This window comes from Mastacembelus armatus, chromosome 15, assembly GCF_900324485.2.
Source record: "Mastacembelus armatus chromosome 15, fMasArm1.2, whole genome shotgun sequence".
NCBI lineage: Eukaryota > Metazoa > Chordata > Actinopteri > Synbranchiformes > Mastacembelidae > Mastacembelus > Mastacembelus armatus.
Window position 1 is genome coordinate 9,043,837 of NC_046647.1, and position 17,407 is coordinate 9,061,243.

The following is a 17,407-nucleotide window of genomic DNA, read 5'->3' on the forward strand; positions in this document are numbered from 1 at the left end:
TTCCGAATAATTCATAAGAAGGTGCTGACTTTGAGTGCATAGACTCACCTGAAAACAGGTAAACAAAGTGTGCCATATTTTTACTTCAATTTGTTAACGCCTTATAGTCTGCATATTATTTCCTTAGTTTCACATCGGAGAACCTTTATTGCGACACACACGATACTCGTCGTCATTGATCCTGGTGATCGAAACACAGGTAGGATGAGACATTTGGCCTCATATCCTCCATATTTTATTAAAAGGCTCTTCCTGGCGTGTTTACGGCCGCGTAGATGTTTCATAGTGATAAGTGTGACAGTTAACGCTGAGCTTGGCCGAGGTGAAGCGGGACATTAGCTCGTAGGAACTGGTTAGCTTAGGTTGCTAACGCCTATCAACAGCTGGAGGCAGCTAAAGTGTCACAGTTGCTCTGACACTTTAGTTTGCTCCGACAAACTAAACGACAAACAAGCGAGTGAGATGTAAATACACACTATAACTTACACTTATTATCAAGCCACAAAACGTGTTAGTCGTTACCAGCACGGTGTTCAGTGTCTCAGGTGCTTTCTACTTTATAGTCGGATATTAAAGAAACCTCACATCCCCTAATATCACCCTACAGAGGTGAGGGTGCAGAGCCGTGTGATCTAAGGTCCTCGCCATGGAGCTGGCCCACAGTCTCCTGCTGAATGAAGACGCCTTGGCCCAGATCACTGAAGCCAAGAGGCCTGTCTTCATCTTCGAGTGGCTCCGCTTTTTGGATAAAGTGCTTGTAGCAGCAAATAAGGTTACTGTTCAAATGTTGTCATTATTTTCCCTAGTGGGTTTCATTAGCAGCGGTTTGTGACGTTGGTTTGCGTTTGCACGGCAGGTGGATGTGAAGGAGAAGCAGAAGAAGTTGGTGGAACAGCTTACAGGACTGATCAGCAGTGCCCCAGGTCCACCAACGAGAAAGCTGTTGGCCAAAAACCTTGCTACCCTCTACAGCATCGGGGACACTTTCACTGTTTTCCAGACTCTGGATAAATGCAACGAAATCATCAAAAGCAAGGATGACACTCCTGCATACTTACCAACAAAACTGTAAGATCCCATTTAATCACAGCAGTGTGTGCCTTCAGTGGCTTTGTATGTATAACGCGCGTTTTGTATGAGATTATACATATTTGTATTAAGATAGAAACTTTTCAGGGCTAATCTCAGAGTTTTGGGTATATATTGTAGGACCTCCTTCACAAATTTTAGCTCTTAAGCCATGTTAAATCTGTAGACTACCATTTATTGTTTAAAAAGGGGGGATCAAATGTACATAAACACGTTTCAAACAGTGTTTGAAACATAACTTGTTTTCAACTTTTAGGTTTTAGTTTAACTCTTGATGCAGATATTTATTATCTGATATAATAATTTATTTTTATTTTCAAATTAATGCATACAGTAACTTTTCTTATAGTGCTGCAGTGGCATGTGTTGGAGCTTTTTATGAGAAGATGGGCAGGATGCTGGGAAGCTCGTTTCCAGACACCATTAATAATCTGTTGAAGGCATTAAAGAGTGCAGAGGTATGACTTTAAACAGAATAAAACTTGCAAATGGAATGGGCATGAGGTCAAATGCATACTGGAATGTAGGAACATCAATGAATAACTAAAGATTTAATATTCAGAAATTGATGTGACGTCTATTTTAATCCTCTTATTTTCACCGTTACTTTACTGATGGTAGTCCCAAGGCAGAGGAGAGATCCTTCTCAGCCTGCAGAAGGTGCTCAGTGGACTGGGTGGAGCTGCAGCTTCATGTCACAGAGATATCTACAAGAATGCACGGTCTCTCCTCACAGACAGGTCCATGGCTGTACGCTGTGCGGTGGCAAAGGTTGGTCTCAAAAATCTAGTGATGTAAAAGATTTACCAGACGTCTTGCAGATTTAGTAGGCAAGGTCAAAAAAGAAAAGATTATTTCTCATTCTGTTGAACATTTATACAGGTTTCATGCACTAATGTAGGATTCTTACAAAGCCTGGAACTGACACCAGTTTGACCAGTGTAATGGTCAAACAAACTCTGTTCCACAAATTAGCTGCTTTTATGTCAGTAATGTTTTTTAAGCCCTTACTGCAATATAGCACTTCCTACTTCTGATAGTTTCTTGTAATCTTTTTTTGGCAACATGTTTTTTTTTATCTTTAGAGCGTCTAGTGAAGTGAAGTCAAAATGCACACCCAACACTTACATTTTGTGCTGTGTCGTTGGTGCTCGGATGTGTCGTGCAATTCCGTTCTCTCTTGTGAAAGATAACTTCCTCTTTAGAAAACATGACAACACTTCTACTACAGATTGTATACATTTTATGGCTTATGTATTCTAATAACTTATGCAGTGTGAACTAAGCATTCATATCACTTGAATGAATAATTGGCATGTGTAAATATATATAAAGTCAGTCAATCAGAAATTTTGATTTTGGTACAGTCAAACTAAGAACTCCACCTTTATTCACTCTGTTGTTGTCAGTGCTTGTTGGAGCTGCAGAATGAAGCAGTCTTTATGTGGACTACGGAACTGGAGAACATGGCCACTTTGTGTTTTAAGGCCCTGGAAGGATCCAACTATGGTGTTCGAGTAGCAGTGGCCAAATTGCTGGGCACAGTCATGGCTACTGCCCTGATGCCCAAACAAGCAGCTGGTAGGACTAAGAGTTTACATGTGTAGGTCTTCTTTTTCCACACCACTCACCACGTTTCATGATTAATAGTCCTACTGTTTTTCCTCAGTGATGCGTCAGAATGTGAAGCGGGCCACTCTGGAAGAGGTGCTAGAACTAATGGCCACAGGCTTTCTGCGTGGCGGGTCTGGCTTCCTGAAGAGTGGGGGGGAAATGTTGAAGGGTGGAGGCTCGGTCAGCAGGGAGGTGCGGGTGGGCGTCACACAGGTGAGGTGAACTCTCCAAACAGAGAGAATCCGAGCATGTGACACCTGATTAAACAATTTCACAGGCAATCTTTGTTCATCTTCCTCAGGCCTATGTTGTGTTTGTGACTACACTTGGTGGTCAGTGGTTGGAGCGCAACTTTGCCACATTCCTGTCCCACGTTTTGGACCTAGTGTCTCACCCGCGGGCCACGCAGACACATGTTGAGGCTGTGTACTCACGCCGCTGTGTGTCCTTCATGCTGCGTGCCACCTTGGGGGGCTTACTTGGAGAGAAAGCACAAATAGCAGCCGGCAAAGAAATCTGCCAAGCCATCAGCAAGCAAATGAGGGCTGTGGGTAAGGAGGATGGGGGGGAAATATCACGGTTCAGAGCATTACAGAGTAAGTACTCATCCATTATTATCACTTTTAATTCACCCTTCATTCAGATTCTAATATTCTTGCATGGTTTGCACTTGTGCTGCATATGGAGGTGTTTTTTTTTCTGCTTTGTGTGTGGGGATGGCTTTTCCTATTTCTATTTTTCTTCTTGCTTTCTGCTCTGATTCTTCTTTTCTTCTTTCTGTACACCTGATTTTAACCATAGGCAGCATCATAATACCAGTGACACTATTCATTGCCATGCTTGCATGATTACATAACCTTCATGGCTGTTTGTCTGTGAATTTATATTCCATTTTTGCAGTCCCTAAGGGGCAAAAAACATAACTCTTTCCAACTGTCGGCATGTGGATTACAAGAGCAGAAAAACTGCATGTGCCACTTAATGTCTAGACATATAGTAGGAAGAAGCCATTTTCCCCCACATCAACAGGACGTAATATCTGCAAGTTTGTCCGTCATTTGATTTTATTTATTTTAGTTCCACCAAACGTCCCTTTTTTCTGCAGTATAACAACACATCAGGTGTTTCATAATCACCTTTATCATTCAAAAAGGATGATTCTTACTCTGATTTGCTTTGCAACCTTGACACTGTTGTAAACTTTGTCATTCTCTTGTTGTTGTTGACGTTGAAATGTAAAAATGGGTTGAATGTCGGTGTCTGTCAAGACTTGGTTTTGGTCTCTTCACTATACTTCCTGCTTGTATCTTTTTCAAAAACTGGATCTGTGAAATTTCTTGTAATTAGACTTTGAGAAATGTCTGTGCTAAAAGTAACTAGTTAAACATTTTTGGAGTTAGATCAAATAGGGTTAGATCTTCATCCTATTTGATGATGGAACTGGGACCTATTAGTATATGTCCACTTTTATATTCTACAGTCAGCTCCATGTTCCTACTTTGTGTGGAAAAAAGGTTGTTCAGGAAAATTCAAATCAATTCCTAAAGTCATTAAACTGACGTTTTCCTTATGTGTGACCTCTCTTGTCTGGCGCTTGTTTAAAGCTATGTGGATTTCACTTCATGATAACTGATCGTGGCTGTACTTGTTAGCAATTTCATTTCATTTCACTGTTTCCCTCCTTAGTTTCAATTATCCAAATATACAGCTGTAGTTAAGATTTTCTGTTTTGCACTTCTTTTGGACTGAAAGAAATCCACAGAGCTCTGAGGTGCAGTGCTCTTCTATATTTTGAAGTAGTTCTGTAGTTACAGGACTTTGCAGGTTAATGATGTGTGACAGCAATGCATAGTCTAATATGGTCAGTCATTTGTGTAATTTATAAGCTACAGTTTACTTTAACAGGCTTTAAATAAGGTTATGTTGATTGTTGATTATCCATCAATGCTGTACACGTTCTAAATCATGAATGATGAACGATATTATGAGATGCTTAATACATTTTATTACCAGCACTTGGAACATTAAGGTGTTGTATAGTGACAAACTTTTCTTGTTTCTCTTTTTCTGCCACGTTTTTCCAGAGGCAGTTGTGAATGACATCAGTGGAGAGAACAAGGCCGGGGCGGCTGACGTGTCTGCCAGTCAGCATGTTATGGTGTGCGCATTGAAGGAGTTGGGCAGTTTAGTTCAGAGCTTGAGTGCCACAGCTTCACCTCTCATCCAGGAGCCTTCTGTCGGTGGGACACCAGAAATGTTACATGACATGTGATATGTTTGGTTTAGCACTGTTAAATTTCATCACACTTTGGGTTGACCCTAACCAAAGTGGAGAGGCCATTTTGCATGATACTGACCAACCTCTTGCATAACATTGGTGTCATGTTTTTACATGATTACACCATTCTTCTAGTCAAACATGGGTTGGATCCATTAACAAAGAACCAATACTTTAAATATCTTTTTGCCAGGACTTCTTGAAACTGTGACGTCAGTGCTGCTTCACCCGAGCATGGCGGCTCGCCTGGCAGCGGCATGGTGCCTGCGTTGTGTTGCCGTGGCACTACCCTACCAACTGACCCCACTGCTGGACCGCTGTGCGGAAAGAATCAACAACCTGAAGAGTTCACCTGAGGCTGTGAGCGGCTACAGCTTTGCGATGGCTGCTTTGCTGGGAGGTGTACACCAGTGTCCCCTGGGTATCCCCCACTCCAAGGGCAAGGTGTTTATCCACTAATGAAACACAGATCAATCTGAGATTCACTCTTGTGTGTTCATTCCCTTTTGCTTCTGTCAGTTAGATCTGCACCTTATTTTGACCTACTCTTAACAGCCACTTCGAGTGTCCTATATAAATTTTAAATTGAATTTCCTTTCTTGTAGTTGGTAGTGAGTATAGCCGAAGACCTTTTGCGGACAGCCGCTCAGAACAGCCGACTGTCCCTGCAGCGCACTCAGGCTGGTTGGCTGCTGCTAGGAGCCCTTATGACTCTGGGTGAGTCTCCCAGATGCCGTCTGCTCCTCGGAAATTTGTCAGCAAACCCTTCTACCTATCACTGCTAGCACATTGTGTTTGTATTCCCAGGTCCCTCCCTGGTGCGCTATCACCTCCCCAAGATGCTGTTGCTGTGGAGGAACGTGTTTCCTCGCTCCCAGAAGGAGCTGGAGGCAGAAAAAGCTAGAGGAGACTCATTCACCTGGCAAGTCACCCTGGAGGGCCGAGCTGGAGCACTGTGTGGTAAAGAAAAACTTACTGTTTACCTTCACAATCTCTGTAATGTCAGCAATGACACCATTTTTTTTACTGATCCTCCTGTGCCTTTGTTTTGTAGCCATGCGGAGTTTTGTGGCCCACTGCCCTGAGCTCCTTACAGAAGATGTGATCCGTAGACTGATGACTCCCATTGAATGTGCCATGACCATGATGTCTCAGTGAGTGTGATGATTTAAGTTTGATGGTCTATTGAAGAAATAAAAACAGAGACATATTGTCTTTGTTAAAGCATTTTGTACATACATTTCACTAATTTTGTCATGTTCAATAACTCTTTCCTGCTATTCTTTGAATGTTTTCTGTGTGTGTATCAGAATAAATATTGATTGTATGTTTTTGCCCTTTGTCAGTGTACCAGCTATCATTAAGGTCCATGGTGCTCACTTGAAAGCAAGTGCAGCGATGGTGAGGCTCAGGTTGTATGACATCCTGGCTTTGTTGCCTCCCAAGACCTATGAAGGTACCGTGGTCACTTCTGCATTTTTTCACAGCAGTTAAGAAGATTAACGTAAGGTGATTTAAACCCCGTAATTTCCCTGTGTAGGCAGCTTCAACGCACTTCTGAGGGAGCTGGTGGCGGAGTTCACTTTGACTGACAACTCGGCCAACACCACCACCTCTTTGCTGCGCTCTCTCTGTCACTATGATGACAGTGTGCTCATGGGCTCATGGCTACAGGAGACTGATCACAAGTCCATAGAGGATCAAGTTAGTTACCTATACATAAAAAAATAATCCAAAACAATAATCATTAAAGATGTATAAATAAAAATTGATGCTGTATGTGTGGAGATTAAGATTTTTACCCAGAAATCAATTAATTTGTGTTAATTCGATAACAGTAACTAACTACCATTATTATCTGATTTCTGTGGCACTCTGCAATGTTGGGTCTGTGTTAGTAGTGCTAATATTTCTGTATTATTGGACTGAACAGCTGCAGCCCAACAGTGCGTCTGGCAGTGGAGCTCTGGAGCATGATCCTTCCTCCATCTACCTGCGGGTCCCTATTGGTGAGGCCATCCCAGGGCCTCTCCCTTTGGGTGTGTCAGTCATCGATGCTTCAGTGGCTCTGTTTGGTGTAGTTTTCCCCCATGTCTCCTTCAAACATAGGTAAATAGTTTAGGCATCCATGTGTATATTTCAAAAAGTGTCTTGAATGTTTGCAATGTAAATATTTTTGCATTATTGAGCCTTTTAAGTTTGTTCATTTGTTTTTTTTATCTATTTGTGTTGTTTTGTGTTGTTCTTTTTGTGTGCTATCTTTTTGGTGTGCTTGTTAGTAATGATTTCTATGTGATATTCAGGCTACAGATGCTAGACCACTTTGCAGAGTGCATAAAGCAGGCTAAAGGTGTTCGACAGCAAGCCGTCCAGCTGAACATCTTCACTGCAGTGCTTAGTGCCCTCAAGGTGAGGAAATTCTTTATACAGTCTGTGAATGCCACATTATTGTTTTTTTGTTTTTTTTCAGGTAATATATACAGTGAGAAATAATGTATGTGTTCCTTACTCTCTGACTGAAGGGTCTGGCCGAGAACAAGAGCACTTTGGGTCCTGAGGAGGTACGTAAGTCAGCCCTGGCACTGGTGATGGGAGCGCTGGACAATCCAAACCCCATCCTGCGCTGTGCTGCTGGAGAGGCCCTGGGCAGGATGGCTCAGGTGGTGGGGGAGGCTACCTTCATTGCCAGAATGGCCCAGACCAGCTTTGACAAGTAAATATTTTAGAGCTGTATTAAAAGTACTTTTAAGCTTTAGCCTCTTTCCATTTTGTTATTTTTAATTTTAATTTTATTACCTCAATTTCCCCTTGGGGATTAATAAAGTTTCAACTCATCTCATTTTAATGGTAAGACCAAGTACTGCTTAGTCTAGGTCACTAATGTTTTCAGAAAGATAATTTCAGTCTTTGACATTAACCTGTCTTGAGCTGCCTGTCTACGCTTGTCTTTAATCATGAGATTCCATAATCTCCCCCCTTGTGTTTCCAGACTGAAGTCGGCCCGTGATGTAGTTTCGAGGACGGGTCATTCACTGGCTCTTGGCTGTCTGCATCGATATGTTGGAGGAATTGGCTCTGGTCAGCATCTAAAGACCAGTGTCAGCATCCTATTGGCCCTGGCCCAGGATGGATCCTCTCATGAGGTCCAGGTACAGTGAATTAGATGAGGAATATATTAGATATTAGGATTTACTCACAAGAGAGTTTGAGTTTTTTTAATTGAATAATTTCCTGTAGCTTTGTTTTAATCCAAACTAGATTTCACTTTTTTGTTTTTTTATTAGCTTTGTTCTGTCATTTTTTACCCATTAGTAATTCCAATATGGTCTCTGTTTTTTTTTTGTCAGACATGGGCTCTGCACTCGCTGGCTCTGATCGTAGACTCCAGTGGTCCTATGTACAGAGGCTACGTGGAGCCCACCCTGTCCCTGGTTCTCACCCTGCTCCTCACTGTGCCCCCATCTCACACAGAGGTGCACCAGTGTTTGGGCCGCTGCCTGGGTGCTCTCATCACCACAGTGGGACCAGAATTGCAGGGTAAATTCTGTTACTGTGGCTCTCTTATTTGATTCTCATTGGCCAGAAGATGGCAGTGTAATGAATTTTAACACTCCACAAGCCACTGATGTATAGCTGGAGGCTTACTATGTATCCTCTGTTTACTAAAAATTCTATTTCCATTTTTCTCTTTTTTTTTCTTCAATCTGTGTTGTTGGATTCAAGGAAATGGAGCCACTGTCTCTACCATTCGCTCGTCCTGCCTGGTCGGTTGTGCCATCATGCAGGACCACTCCGACTCTCTTGTGCAGGCAGCTGCCATCTCATGTCTGCAGCAGTTACACATGTTCGCTCCACGCCATGTCAACCTGTCCAGCCTGGTGCCTTGCCTCTGTGTAAGACCTATTGAGTTTCATGTACAATAGTTGTAGTCTGTCTTAAACATAAGCATCATTTCCTACTGTACTATGGGATACCTGCAGGTGCACCTATGCAGCTCTCACTTGTTGCTGCGCCGTGCTGCAGTGGCCTGCTTGAGACAGCTTGCCCAGAGAGAAGCGGCAGAGGTGTGTGAGTATGCCATGAGCCTGGCAAAGAGAGCAGGAGACAGCAAAGACAGCACTCCAATCAGTGAGTACGAATTATGAGCAAGAAGCATTCTGTTTAGGTAATATACCTTAGTGAGACAGCGTGACTGTTTGCTTTATCCCTGGTTCAGATCTGAACATCACAGAGACCGGCCTGGAGGGCGTTTTGTTTGGCATGCTGGATCGGGAGACAGACAGGAAGCTATGCTCTGATATCCATGACACATTGGGCCACATGTTGTCCTCTCTTGCTGTGGAAAAGCTTTCACATTGGCTGAAACTCTGCAAGGATGTCCTGGCAGCAACTACAGGTAGATTTAAAAAACTAAATATGACATGTTATCATTTTCTAGGAAAGTATCACACAATAATGGAAACATCATTTATTTCTATAGCCCAGTTAAAATGTCATTCAGTGGAGAGGACTTCACATGTCAAGGTGGAGTCAGTTTTTTTTAAAAATTGAATTATGATTGTGTCCATCTCCTCCATCAGATGTCGGAGGAGCTGTTACTTTTGAGGTTGAGAAAGATGAGGAAGATTCAGAGAAAAAAGACGAGATGGACGATGACACCATGTTCACAGGCCTTGGCGAGGATGACAAGTCTAAACCCTCTGTGGCGCCGCGCTGGGTGACGCGGGTATTTGCTGCTGACTGCTTGTGTCGCATCATCTTGTTATGCGAGAATGCAGACAAAACACACTTTGACCTGGCAGCTGCCCGATCCGCACAAACCAAGAACCCGAAAGGTACCACAATGCTGCCAGAAGAGTTGTGTGATTTGATTTATGCCCCCTGTAATATTTTTTTAGTTCAAATCTGAATTTTAGGCTATTTTTGTTTGTTTTTATATTTGTTTTTTGCAAATTCTAGTGTAATTTGTGGAGAAAATCTCATTATGTGCATTAATGTAAAGACACCCAAGTTTAACAAGCAACAGTGAGAGGGATTTTTTTCACAGGATGAAGAATCAGTATTTCTATAAGCTTCTCTGACATAAGGAAACATTCTATAGGCTAGACAGTAATAGCATGGTGCAGTGATTTTTTTTTTTTTTTTTTTTAACATTGGAAGCAGTCGAGCCAAATTTAGTGTCTGGACTGAGCGTGTGGTTGATCCGCATGTTGTCTGTTCAATTAATCCCTTCAAAGATACACTTCATCTAAAATTCCATTAAGTCTCAACCTCAAGGTCGATTTCTGGTTTCTTCTGAGTCACTGCAAGGACACTGAAAACTGATTTGTTGTGTCCAGTGGTATCTTTAATTCTTTCTTACTGAGAGGAAGGTGTTTTTAAAAAAAAAAGCAAACTTTGGAAGACTCAGTAATTGTATCTTCTTGCTGAGATGCAACCAAATGATTACTGTATTTTCTGGAGTGTCTTTTTTTTTTTTTTTTTTACTACTTTTTACTGCTCTGGCTTGTGGTGCGACTTATATAGGTAAGCAACTTATATGTGTATAGTTAGTCATTCTGTCGAGTAGGCACTAGTGTTAGATGCCAGTCAACTGAAGATAATATTATACCAGAAAAAGTAAAAACATTTATGTTCGTGCTAAACTATAACTCTATAAGACAAGTGAAAATGCCACCCACATGAAAGAGCTATACTATATGGTCCAGAAAATACGGTACTAAAGCAAATATTAAATACTGACTTGCAAAATTTTAAAAATGCAGAGTTGGCAATCCTATATTAGGCTACTCACTGTCCCATTCCTCACATTGATTTTAAATATGTTCTATTCCTCTGTCCATCTAGGAGATCTGTTGGTGCTCCATTTGTCTGACCTCATCCGTATGGCTTTCATGGCGGCCACAGACCATAGTAACCAGCTGAGGATGGCTGGCCTGCAGGCCCTGGAAGACATCATTAAGAAGTTTGCATCAGTACCAGAGCCTGAATTCCCAGGGCATGTGATCTTGGAACAGTACCAGGCTAATGTGAGTCAGAGACGCTTCAAATTGAATTATACTCTGAAAATCCAAATTAATACTGACAGGGTTAATTTTGTGCCAATCGTATACTGTGTGCATTTAGGTTGGAGCTGCTCTCAGACCTGCTTTTTCACCTGATACGCCTTCTGACATAACCGCTAAAGCATGCCAGGTAAGACACCATGCTTTCTTTATGTAGCTTTAGAAAAATGTTCTACCAGATAAATTTGCTTTCTTTCCCCTTTCTCTAGTACCACTTTTTTAAAGGACCTCAAAATCCTAGTTGCATTTTAGCATCTAGAAACCAGCTCTGCTTGTGCTGTAGCGTTCATTGTCCTGAGCCGCCCTTACCTATGGTCATATATTTTGATGATGTCCTCTGTAGCAGTGCTGCCGCAATAGCAGTTAATTACCACCGCACAGTGAGTCATTATTCCCTTAGGACCCAGCAGTGTCAATTTTTCTGCCTTAATGCTCTTTGACTTATAAACCTGATGTGAACCATGAGTGACAGGGGAATAACAGTCATGCCTTTCAGCACTTTTATTCAAAACTCTTTTTCTCTTTTGCCCACTAATACCATGTTTGTTCCTCCTGAAGGCCAAAAGCTTGATCTCTCTTTTCTAGAAAACAAAGTAAATGTCTATAATACTTTCCTTAAGATGGTAAAAGCAAATGTAGATAATTTAAAGAGCGCTTAACTGCAGGATCACACAACATGATAGTTTAAATAAGCAAACAAGGTGTCTCACTAGACCATTTTCATTAAAGTCTCCTTAAAGTAGTCTACTCAGACTCTTGCCCTTGGCCTGACACTCTAATAGTCCTCAGAGGGATGTAGAAGATTTAGTTTTGCCCTTTGTTACCTTGATCACTCTATGTGACTACCAGGTGTGTAGTACGTGGATTGGTAGTGGCGTAGTGAGTGACCTCAATGACCTGCGGCGAGTCCACAACCTGCTCGTGTCATCACTGGACAAGGTGCAGGCTGGGAAAGGCTCATCCAGTCAGCTGTACAGTGAGAGCGCCACAACGATGGAGAAACTGGCTGTGCTAAAGGCATGGGCTGAGGTGAGACTGAAGACCCTGATCAGAGCACTGTACCATATTTGTTGTATGGTAATAAATCTGACTATATGCATGGGGTTCTTTGCTCAGGTGTATGTGGTAGCAATGAAGATTAAAAAAGAGGCTGAGTCGAAGCCTGCCAAACTCAATCGAAATGCAGATGATGATGAAGACGAGGAGGATCTGGGTGCCAACGTGCTTCCACCCGACAGTCTCATCACCTTGGTGCAGCCAGAGCTGCCCTCACTGAGCCGCCTTTGGCTAGCCATGCTCAGAGACTACGCTCTACTGACTCTGCCGGCTGAGTTCTCTAGCCAGCTGCCTCCTGATGGTACAAGATACATTTCTGTTGCCCAAATGCTAAATTCAAACTGGAAATGTATTTTAAATGTCACATTTTCTGTATTAATTGAAAAGTACATTTGTGTAAAAGAATTTTCCCACAATTGTTCATCTGTGTTCAGGTGGAGCGTTTTATACTCCAGAGACTATAGACACAGCAAGGCTTCACTACCGCAGCTCATGGGCCCCTGTACTGCATGCAGTGGCCCTGTGGCTGAGCAGCACCGGGTTTGGAGCTGGTGAAGAGAAAGAAAAGGACTCCTCTACTCCCTCCAAGGCTCCCGCACTCCCACAAGGAGCCTCGTCCACCACGAAGACCTTTGAGGAGTCAGTCAAAGACAGGATGCATCTAATGTTGGGTAAAGACATACAGAGCCATCATATGTGATGTAGAACATTTACCGTGTTTTGCTGTGTTGTGGAGTAGCACCTATATCAGAAGCAGCAAAGAAGCCCAGAGGTTTGTTTACCTTACAGCCACCAGATCTACCTCACACCTGCACCAACACTGAAAGGACTGTAGAGGATGAGGAAAAACAAAGAAAATAGCATGAACACACCCTAAGAGCATTTTTGTTTTCTGTCTCTCAGGTGTCAGTATAGAGTTTCTTTGCTTCCCCCGTCCTGAGGAGCCCATTGAGCATGTGATGTCGTGCCTGCACGCACTGTGCACTCTGTTGGAATCTTCCTGTGCTAAGACCCATATCGCAGACGACCAGGTAACGACACAAGTTAGAGTTGTTAGAAAATAGAGGTATGCTGGAAGATGTGTACAACCATGCTATTTTACTCTACTGTAAAATTATGGATTTTATGCATAACCTCTGTTATTTACACCTTGTAGTAGTTACTTTGTTGGTCTAGCTCAAGTGATATATTTGCCAGTAACTGGTCACCACCTTACTGCAGATATCTGGTAAATACAACAGGGTCATGTGATATTTACTAACTTTACGAGGTGACAAGTTTCGCCCCAATGCTCCGTTTAACTGATTCCCCTTTTGAATATCGGAGACCTTCCTGGTGTTTCACCATGGTGTTAATGGCACTTTTTTTTTTTCTATTGTAGCTGTTGGCAGTGGAGCTCCTGAACGTGCTACACAGGCTGCTGCTGACCCGGGATCCTCCTGCTGTCCAGCTCCAGGTCACTGCTGTCGTACAGGAGACCATCAGGGCTGCACAGGATCATCTGCAGCGACAGAGAACCAGCAAAGGTCAGCAACAAACAGACTACAAGATCTGCCTTGTTTACATTACACTTAAATGCCACTTAAAACATAAACTCACTGTGCTGTTTTGCATCATCTAAAAAAAAAATACTAAACACGAATGTTAATATGAAGTTTGACCATAGTGAAATGATTTTAATTATATGGCTGTTTCAGTGATCTAGGTTACTATGTTATTTTATTTTGCCTAGGCAAAGAGGAAGAAGGAGAGAAAGACTCTCAGCCCAGCCTAGGGGAAGGGGGAGAGTCGGGGGAGCTTGTCCCTGGCAAATCTCTGGTGTTTGCAGCCATGGAGCTGCTCGTATTCATCCTGGTCCGTCACTTACCACAGCTTAATACACGTGTCAAGGAGTCACCAAGCCATGCGCCACTGAGACCTCGCCGACTGCCCGAAGAAAGTGCACGCCTGGTGGCTAACACAGTTTCCATCCTGGCAGAGCTGCCCTCACTCTGCTCTCCTGCTGGTTAGGCCTGAAGCAAACTGCAATAGCAAGCATACACACATAGAGACTTTTGAGATTTGTTAATGATTTGCTTACACCTAGTAAGAAGCTGATTCAGTTGTGGTTACATTGTTAGTTTCAGTGGTCTAGAGTGAAATTAAGAGAAAGTATGAATACTATTACCATCAAGGGGTGCTGTTCGGCATAAAATGAAACACATTTCTCACAGTTTCTTAACTCCTTTGCAGGAAGCATGACCATCCTACCCACTGTGCTCTTCCTAATCACCGGTGTGCTGAGAGAAACTGCCGTTAAGACTTCTGACAGCTCAGTGCCTATGCCTGTGTCAGCTGCTCTACAGGGCATCAAGACCATCATCACTTCCCCACTGGCCCGGGTGGAGAGCACGCAGAAACAGTGGACCGGTCTTGTGAGAAGCAGCTTGGCATCTGTGCTTGAGTACTCACAGCCAGGTAAGCAAATGCATGTGGATGTTTGACTGTTATGTCCAGTCTTTCGGTGGAGGGGGCAGAAAAAAAAAAAGACTTGATTATTCACTGACAGTATGTTTGCCTGCAGATGAGTCCAGACCTGACATGGATGAGGTCAGCATGTTGACGGCGATCACACTCTTCCTGCTGTCTGCCAGCAATGAACTTGTAGGAGTGACTGTCCTGCAGAGGGGCTGCATGGACCGCTTCCGAAATGCACTCAATTCCAGTGATCCATGGGTAATCAACTGAATTCACTCTCTGTTCAACTGAGAGTGAGAGGGAATGAGAATCTCAGCCTGGACACGTTTGAACTGTAAACCAAAGGTGTGTCAGACTTTCCAAATGGGTGTGGCCTGGCTAATTTCTATGTTTTTGCCACAGGTCCAGGCCCGGTGTTACCAGCTGCTGTTGTCAGTGTTTCAGCATTCCAGCCGAGCCCTGTCTACCCCGTACATCCATGCTCTCGCTCCACTCATGGTGGAGAAGCTGAAGGCAGTGGAGCGCAGTCGGCCAGGGACTGCTGCTGAGCTGCAGGCTGTCCAGGAGGGCATCAGGGTCCTAGAGAATCTGGTCGGCATGGGTGAAGAGAAGAACCGTAAGTGTGTTTCTGCCTAATGGATCACTAAAGCACTGTACTTTTTTTCCATTAGTGTTCCCTTGCATCAAAGTAGATCACTTAAAGTATATTGCTCTGTCTTTTTAAATGCTAAATTTAGAATCCCTGCATTGGTCCATATTGCTTTCAACATTATGTTATAGTTTATATTCTGTAAATTTATTCTTAATATATACATTTTTTATTTTGTTTCCTCAGTTATCTTGTTCCTGCTTTTTGCTTTTATTTGCCTCATAAAGAAAAATGCAATACATATTTATAAAATGTGCTATCAAAAACATTGATTGGTTTTATATATGTGTTACATTAAGCTGTGACGTTGCTTTTTCCATGTTGTGGTTTTAAAAGTCTCTTTTTGCAGTTGGTGAGATGCATCATCTTTTGGCATTACTGTTTTATTTCATATTTATTGTTTGTAGAGCTGCAACTACTCATTTTCTTCGAGTTTGGTGCAAATAAACATTCACCAATCCTTTTATGCTCTAGTTAGTGTTGCACGGTATAGAAAGTTATCACAATACCCTGCTGTTAAAAACGGTACTGTACCCTGTTTTATAAGTGTCGGTACTTGAACATCAATTTTAATAAGAGCTGTATATACAAACTTACGTTACTGCGCGACAGTGGGCGGTGCTGTGTGTGTGTGTGTGTGTGTGTGAGAGAGTGCGTGCGTGCGTGCGTGTGTGTGTGTGCGTGTGTGCGGCAGGCAGCTTTCATGGTAACAAAGAGGCTTGGCTGCAACTAAAAGTGCTCTTCCCGACCATCTATGGTTTGTAAACAAAGCAGAAGCACGTAGCAAAATATGGTGTTATTTTGCTTATGTAGCTGATAGTCAGGGGAAGATGTTTCAAACTTTGGCAGCTCAAGGTACCCAACACGTCCAAAGCACCCTGCCAGAAGACTGTCTGTCCAGTTTAACTTTTCTATTTAGATTTTATCTTACAAATGTGACTAACATTATTCATTCTTTTCTTCTTTTATGACCTCTTTTGAGACTGTCCACAATATTGACATTGTCTAAATATTTTTTTCTTTGTTTTGTGTTTATTAAGTTTCATGTTCTGTAATCTATAATTCCTTTACTTTTCCTGATGATTTGTTTTTTTCCCCCTGGTATCATTTCTATATTTATATTCAGATATTTAGGCAGGTATTAGTATTAAAATCACAAATTTGGTATCATAACAATAGGCCCAATTCATTTTGTTTTTAATGATTATCTAACCCATTGTTTTTATGTGATTAACAGGGGTACAGTTGCTGGCTCTTCTTGTACCAACGCTCATCTCATACCTTTTGGATGAAAATGCCATCTCCTCTGCACCCCAGGTTTCCAAAGGTTTGCATGATTTTGCCCTTCAGAACTTAATGCGGATTGGTCCCCTTTATCCAGCTGCTTTCAAGACAGTAATTGGTGCAGCACCTGAACTTAAAACCCGTCTGGAATCTGCCATACGGGCCAGCCAGGCCAGCAGCAAAGCCAAAGCTGCAGCCAGGCAAGCTCAGCCAACTGTGCAAACGGCACCAACTATCAAACTCAAGACGAGCTTCTTCTGAATACTCCATAACTGCACCGTACGCTCTCGCAGCCTAATTTAATGTTTTAATGTCTCTTTTGTTTCTGTTTCTGTCAACAGTGCACCACATTAACTACAGTCTCTTAAATGTATTATTTATTGTACATCTCATCTTTTATTTTTAATGAATGGGAAGTCAAGCACATGTAAATATTAAAGAGCCTTTGAATGTTCACTTTAAAATCTGTAGAAAATCTTATTGTGAGAATTTATCACTTCTTGACTTGATGCACATTTAAAAAGGGACACAATTAGCATTTTTATTTTTCCAGTAGGTAGTTGTTTCCTGATTTTGTTCTTCTTGTCCAGCCATCATCTTTCACTGAGCTGAACTTGGTGTTTACTGTGCCATTTTTCTCTGTGATTTTGCCTCATGATTAGCATGGCAGTTGCATTATTTTTTTCCCTTTTGTTTCCATCATGCTTGTTTGTTTTTCTCCCGGAGACAGTTATTTGGTCTTGGTCTTAAGATTTTCTTTATAACTAACCAGCTACCATCTCAGATTGACAGAGAAATGGCCCTCTCTCATTTCTTTGACGTGAATAAAGTTGCTTCGACCTCACTGCTGTTGCTGTTGTCTCTGCTTTGTTGCACATTGTAGTCGATACTCAATCACAGTTTGGAAAACAAACT

At 42.3% G+C, this 17,407-nt stretch overlaps 1 protein-coding gene across 2 annotated transcripts; it reads left to right on the forward strand.

Annotated features, from left to right (window-relative positions):
• The first annotated feature begins 120 nt into the window (after nt 1-120).
• Nucleotides 121-17,336, forward strand: heatr5b (HEAT repeat containing 5B). Of its 2 annotated transcripts, none has more exons than XM_026309144.1 (36): nt 121-199; nt 608-772; nt 857-1,068; nt 1,439-1,547; nt 1,711-1,860; nt 2,499-2,670; nt 2,759-2,916; nt 3,005-3,299; nt 4,788-4,943; nt 5,175-5,425; nt 5,587-5,698; nt 5,789-5,941; nt 6,036-6,135; nt 6,328-6,437; nt 6,522-6,685; nt 6,915-7,090; nt 7,285-7,390; nt 7,504-7,694; nt 7,971-8,130; nt 8,329-8,518; nt 8,705-8,874; nt 8,962-9,109; nt 9,198-9,377; nt 9,562-9,816; nt 10,829-11,010; nt 11,108-11,176; nt 11,896-12,075; nt 12,163-12,403; nt 12,537-12,773; nt 13,006-13,133; nt 13,484-13,628; nt 13,835-14,107; nt 14,335-14,559; nt 14,666-14,817; nt 14,962-15,175; nt 16,446-17,336. In XM_026309144.1, the coding sequence occupies exons 2-36, from the start codon at nt 647-649 to the stop codon at nt 16,751-16,753; spliced, it is 6,198 nt and encodes a 2,065-aa protein (XP_026164929.1). In that variant the 5' UTR covers nt 121-199; nt 608-646; the 3' UTR covers nt 16,754-17,336. The 2 variants fall into 2 exon arrangements, with proteins under 2 accessions (XP_026164929.1, XP_026164930.1); XM_026309145.1 differs by having other exon boundaries at nt 3,005-3,254.
• The last annotated feature ends 71 nt before the right edge of the window (nt 17,337-17,407 follow it).

Excerpts from the sequence above, each read along its gene's own strand:
- heatr5b (XM_026309144.1), top strand. The coding sequence starts at position 647 with ATGGAGCTGGCCCACAGTCTCCTGCTGAATGAAGACGCCTTGGCCCAG. Across the intron at positions 5,942-6,035 it reads CCGAGCTGGAGCACTGTGTG|CCATGCGGAGTTTTGTGGCC; the intron begins GTAAAGAAAAAC and ends TTTGTTTTGTAG. Across the intron at positions 14,560-14,665 it reads GCTTGAGTACTCACAGCCAG|ATGAGTCCAGACCTGACATG; the intron begins GTAAGCAAATGC and ends GTTTGCCTGCAG.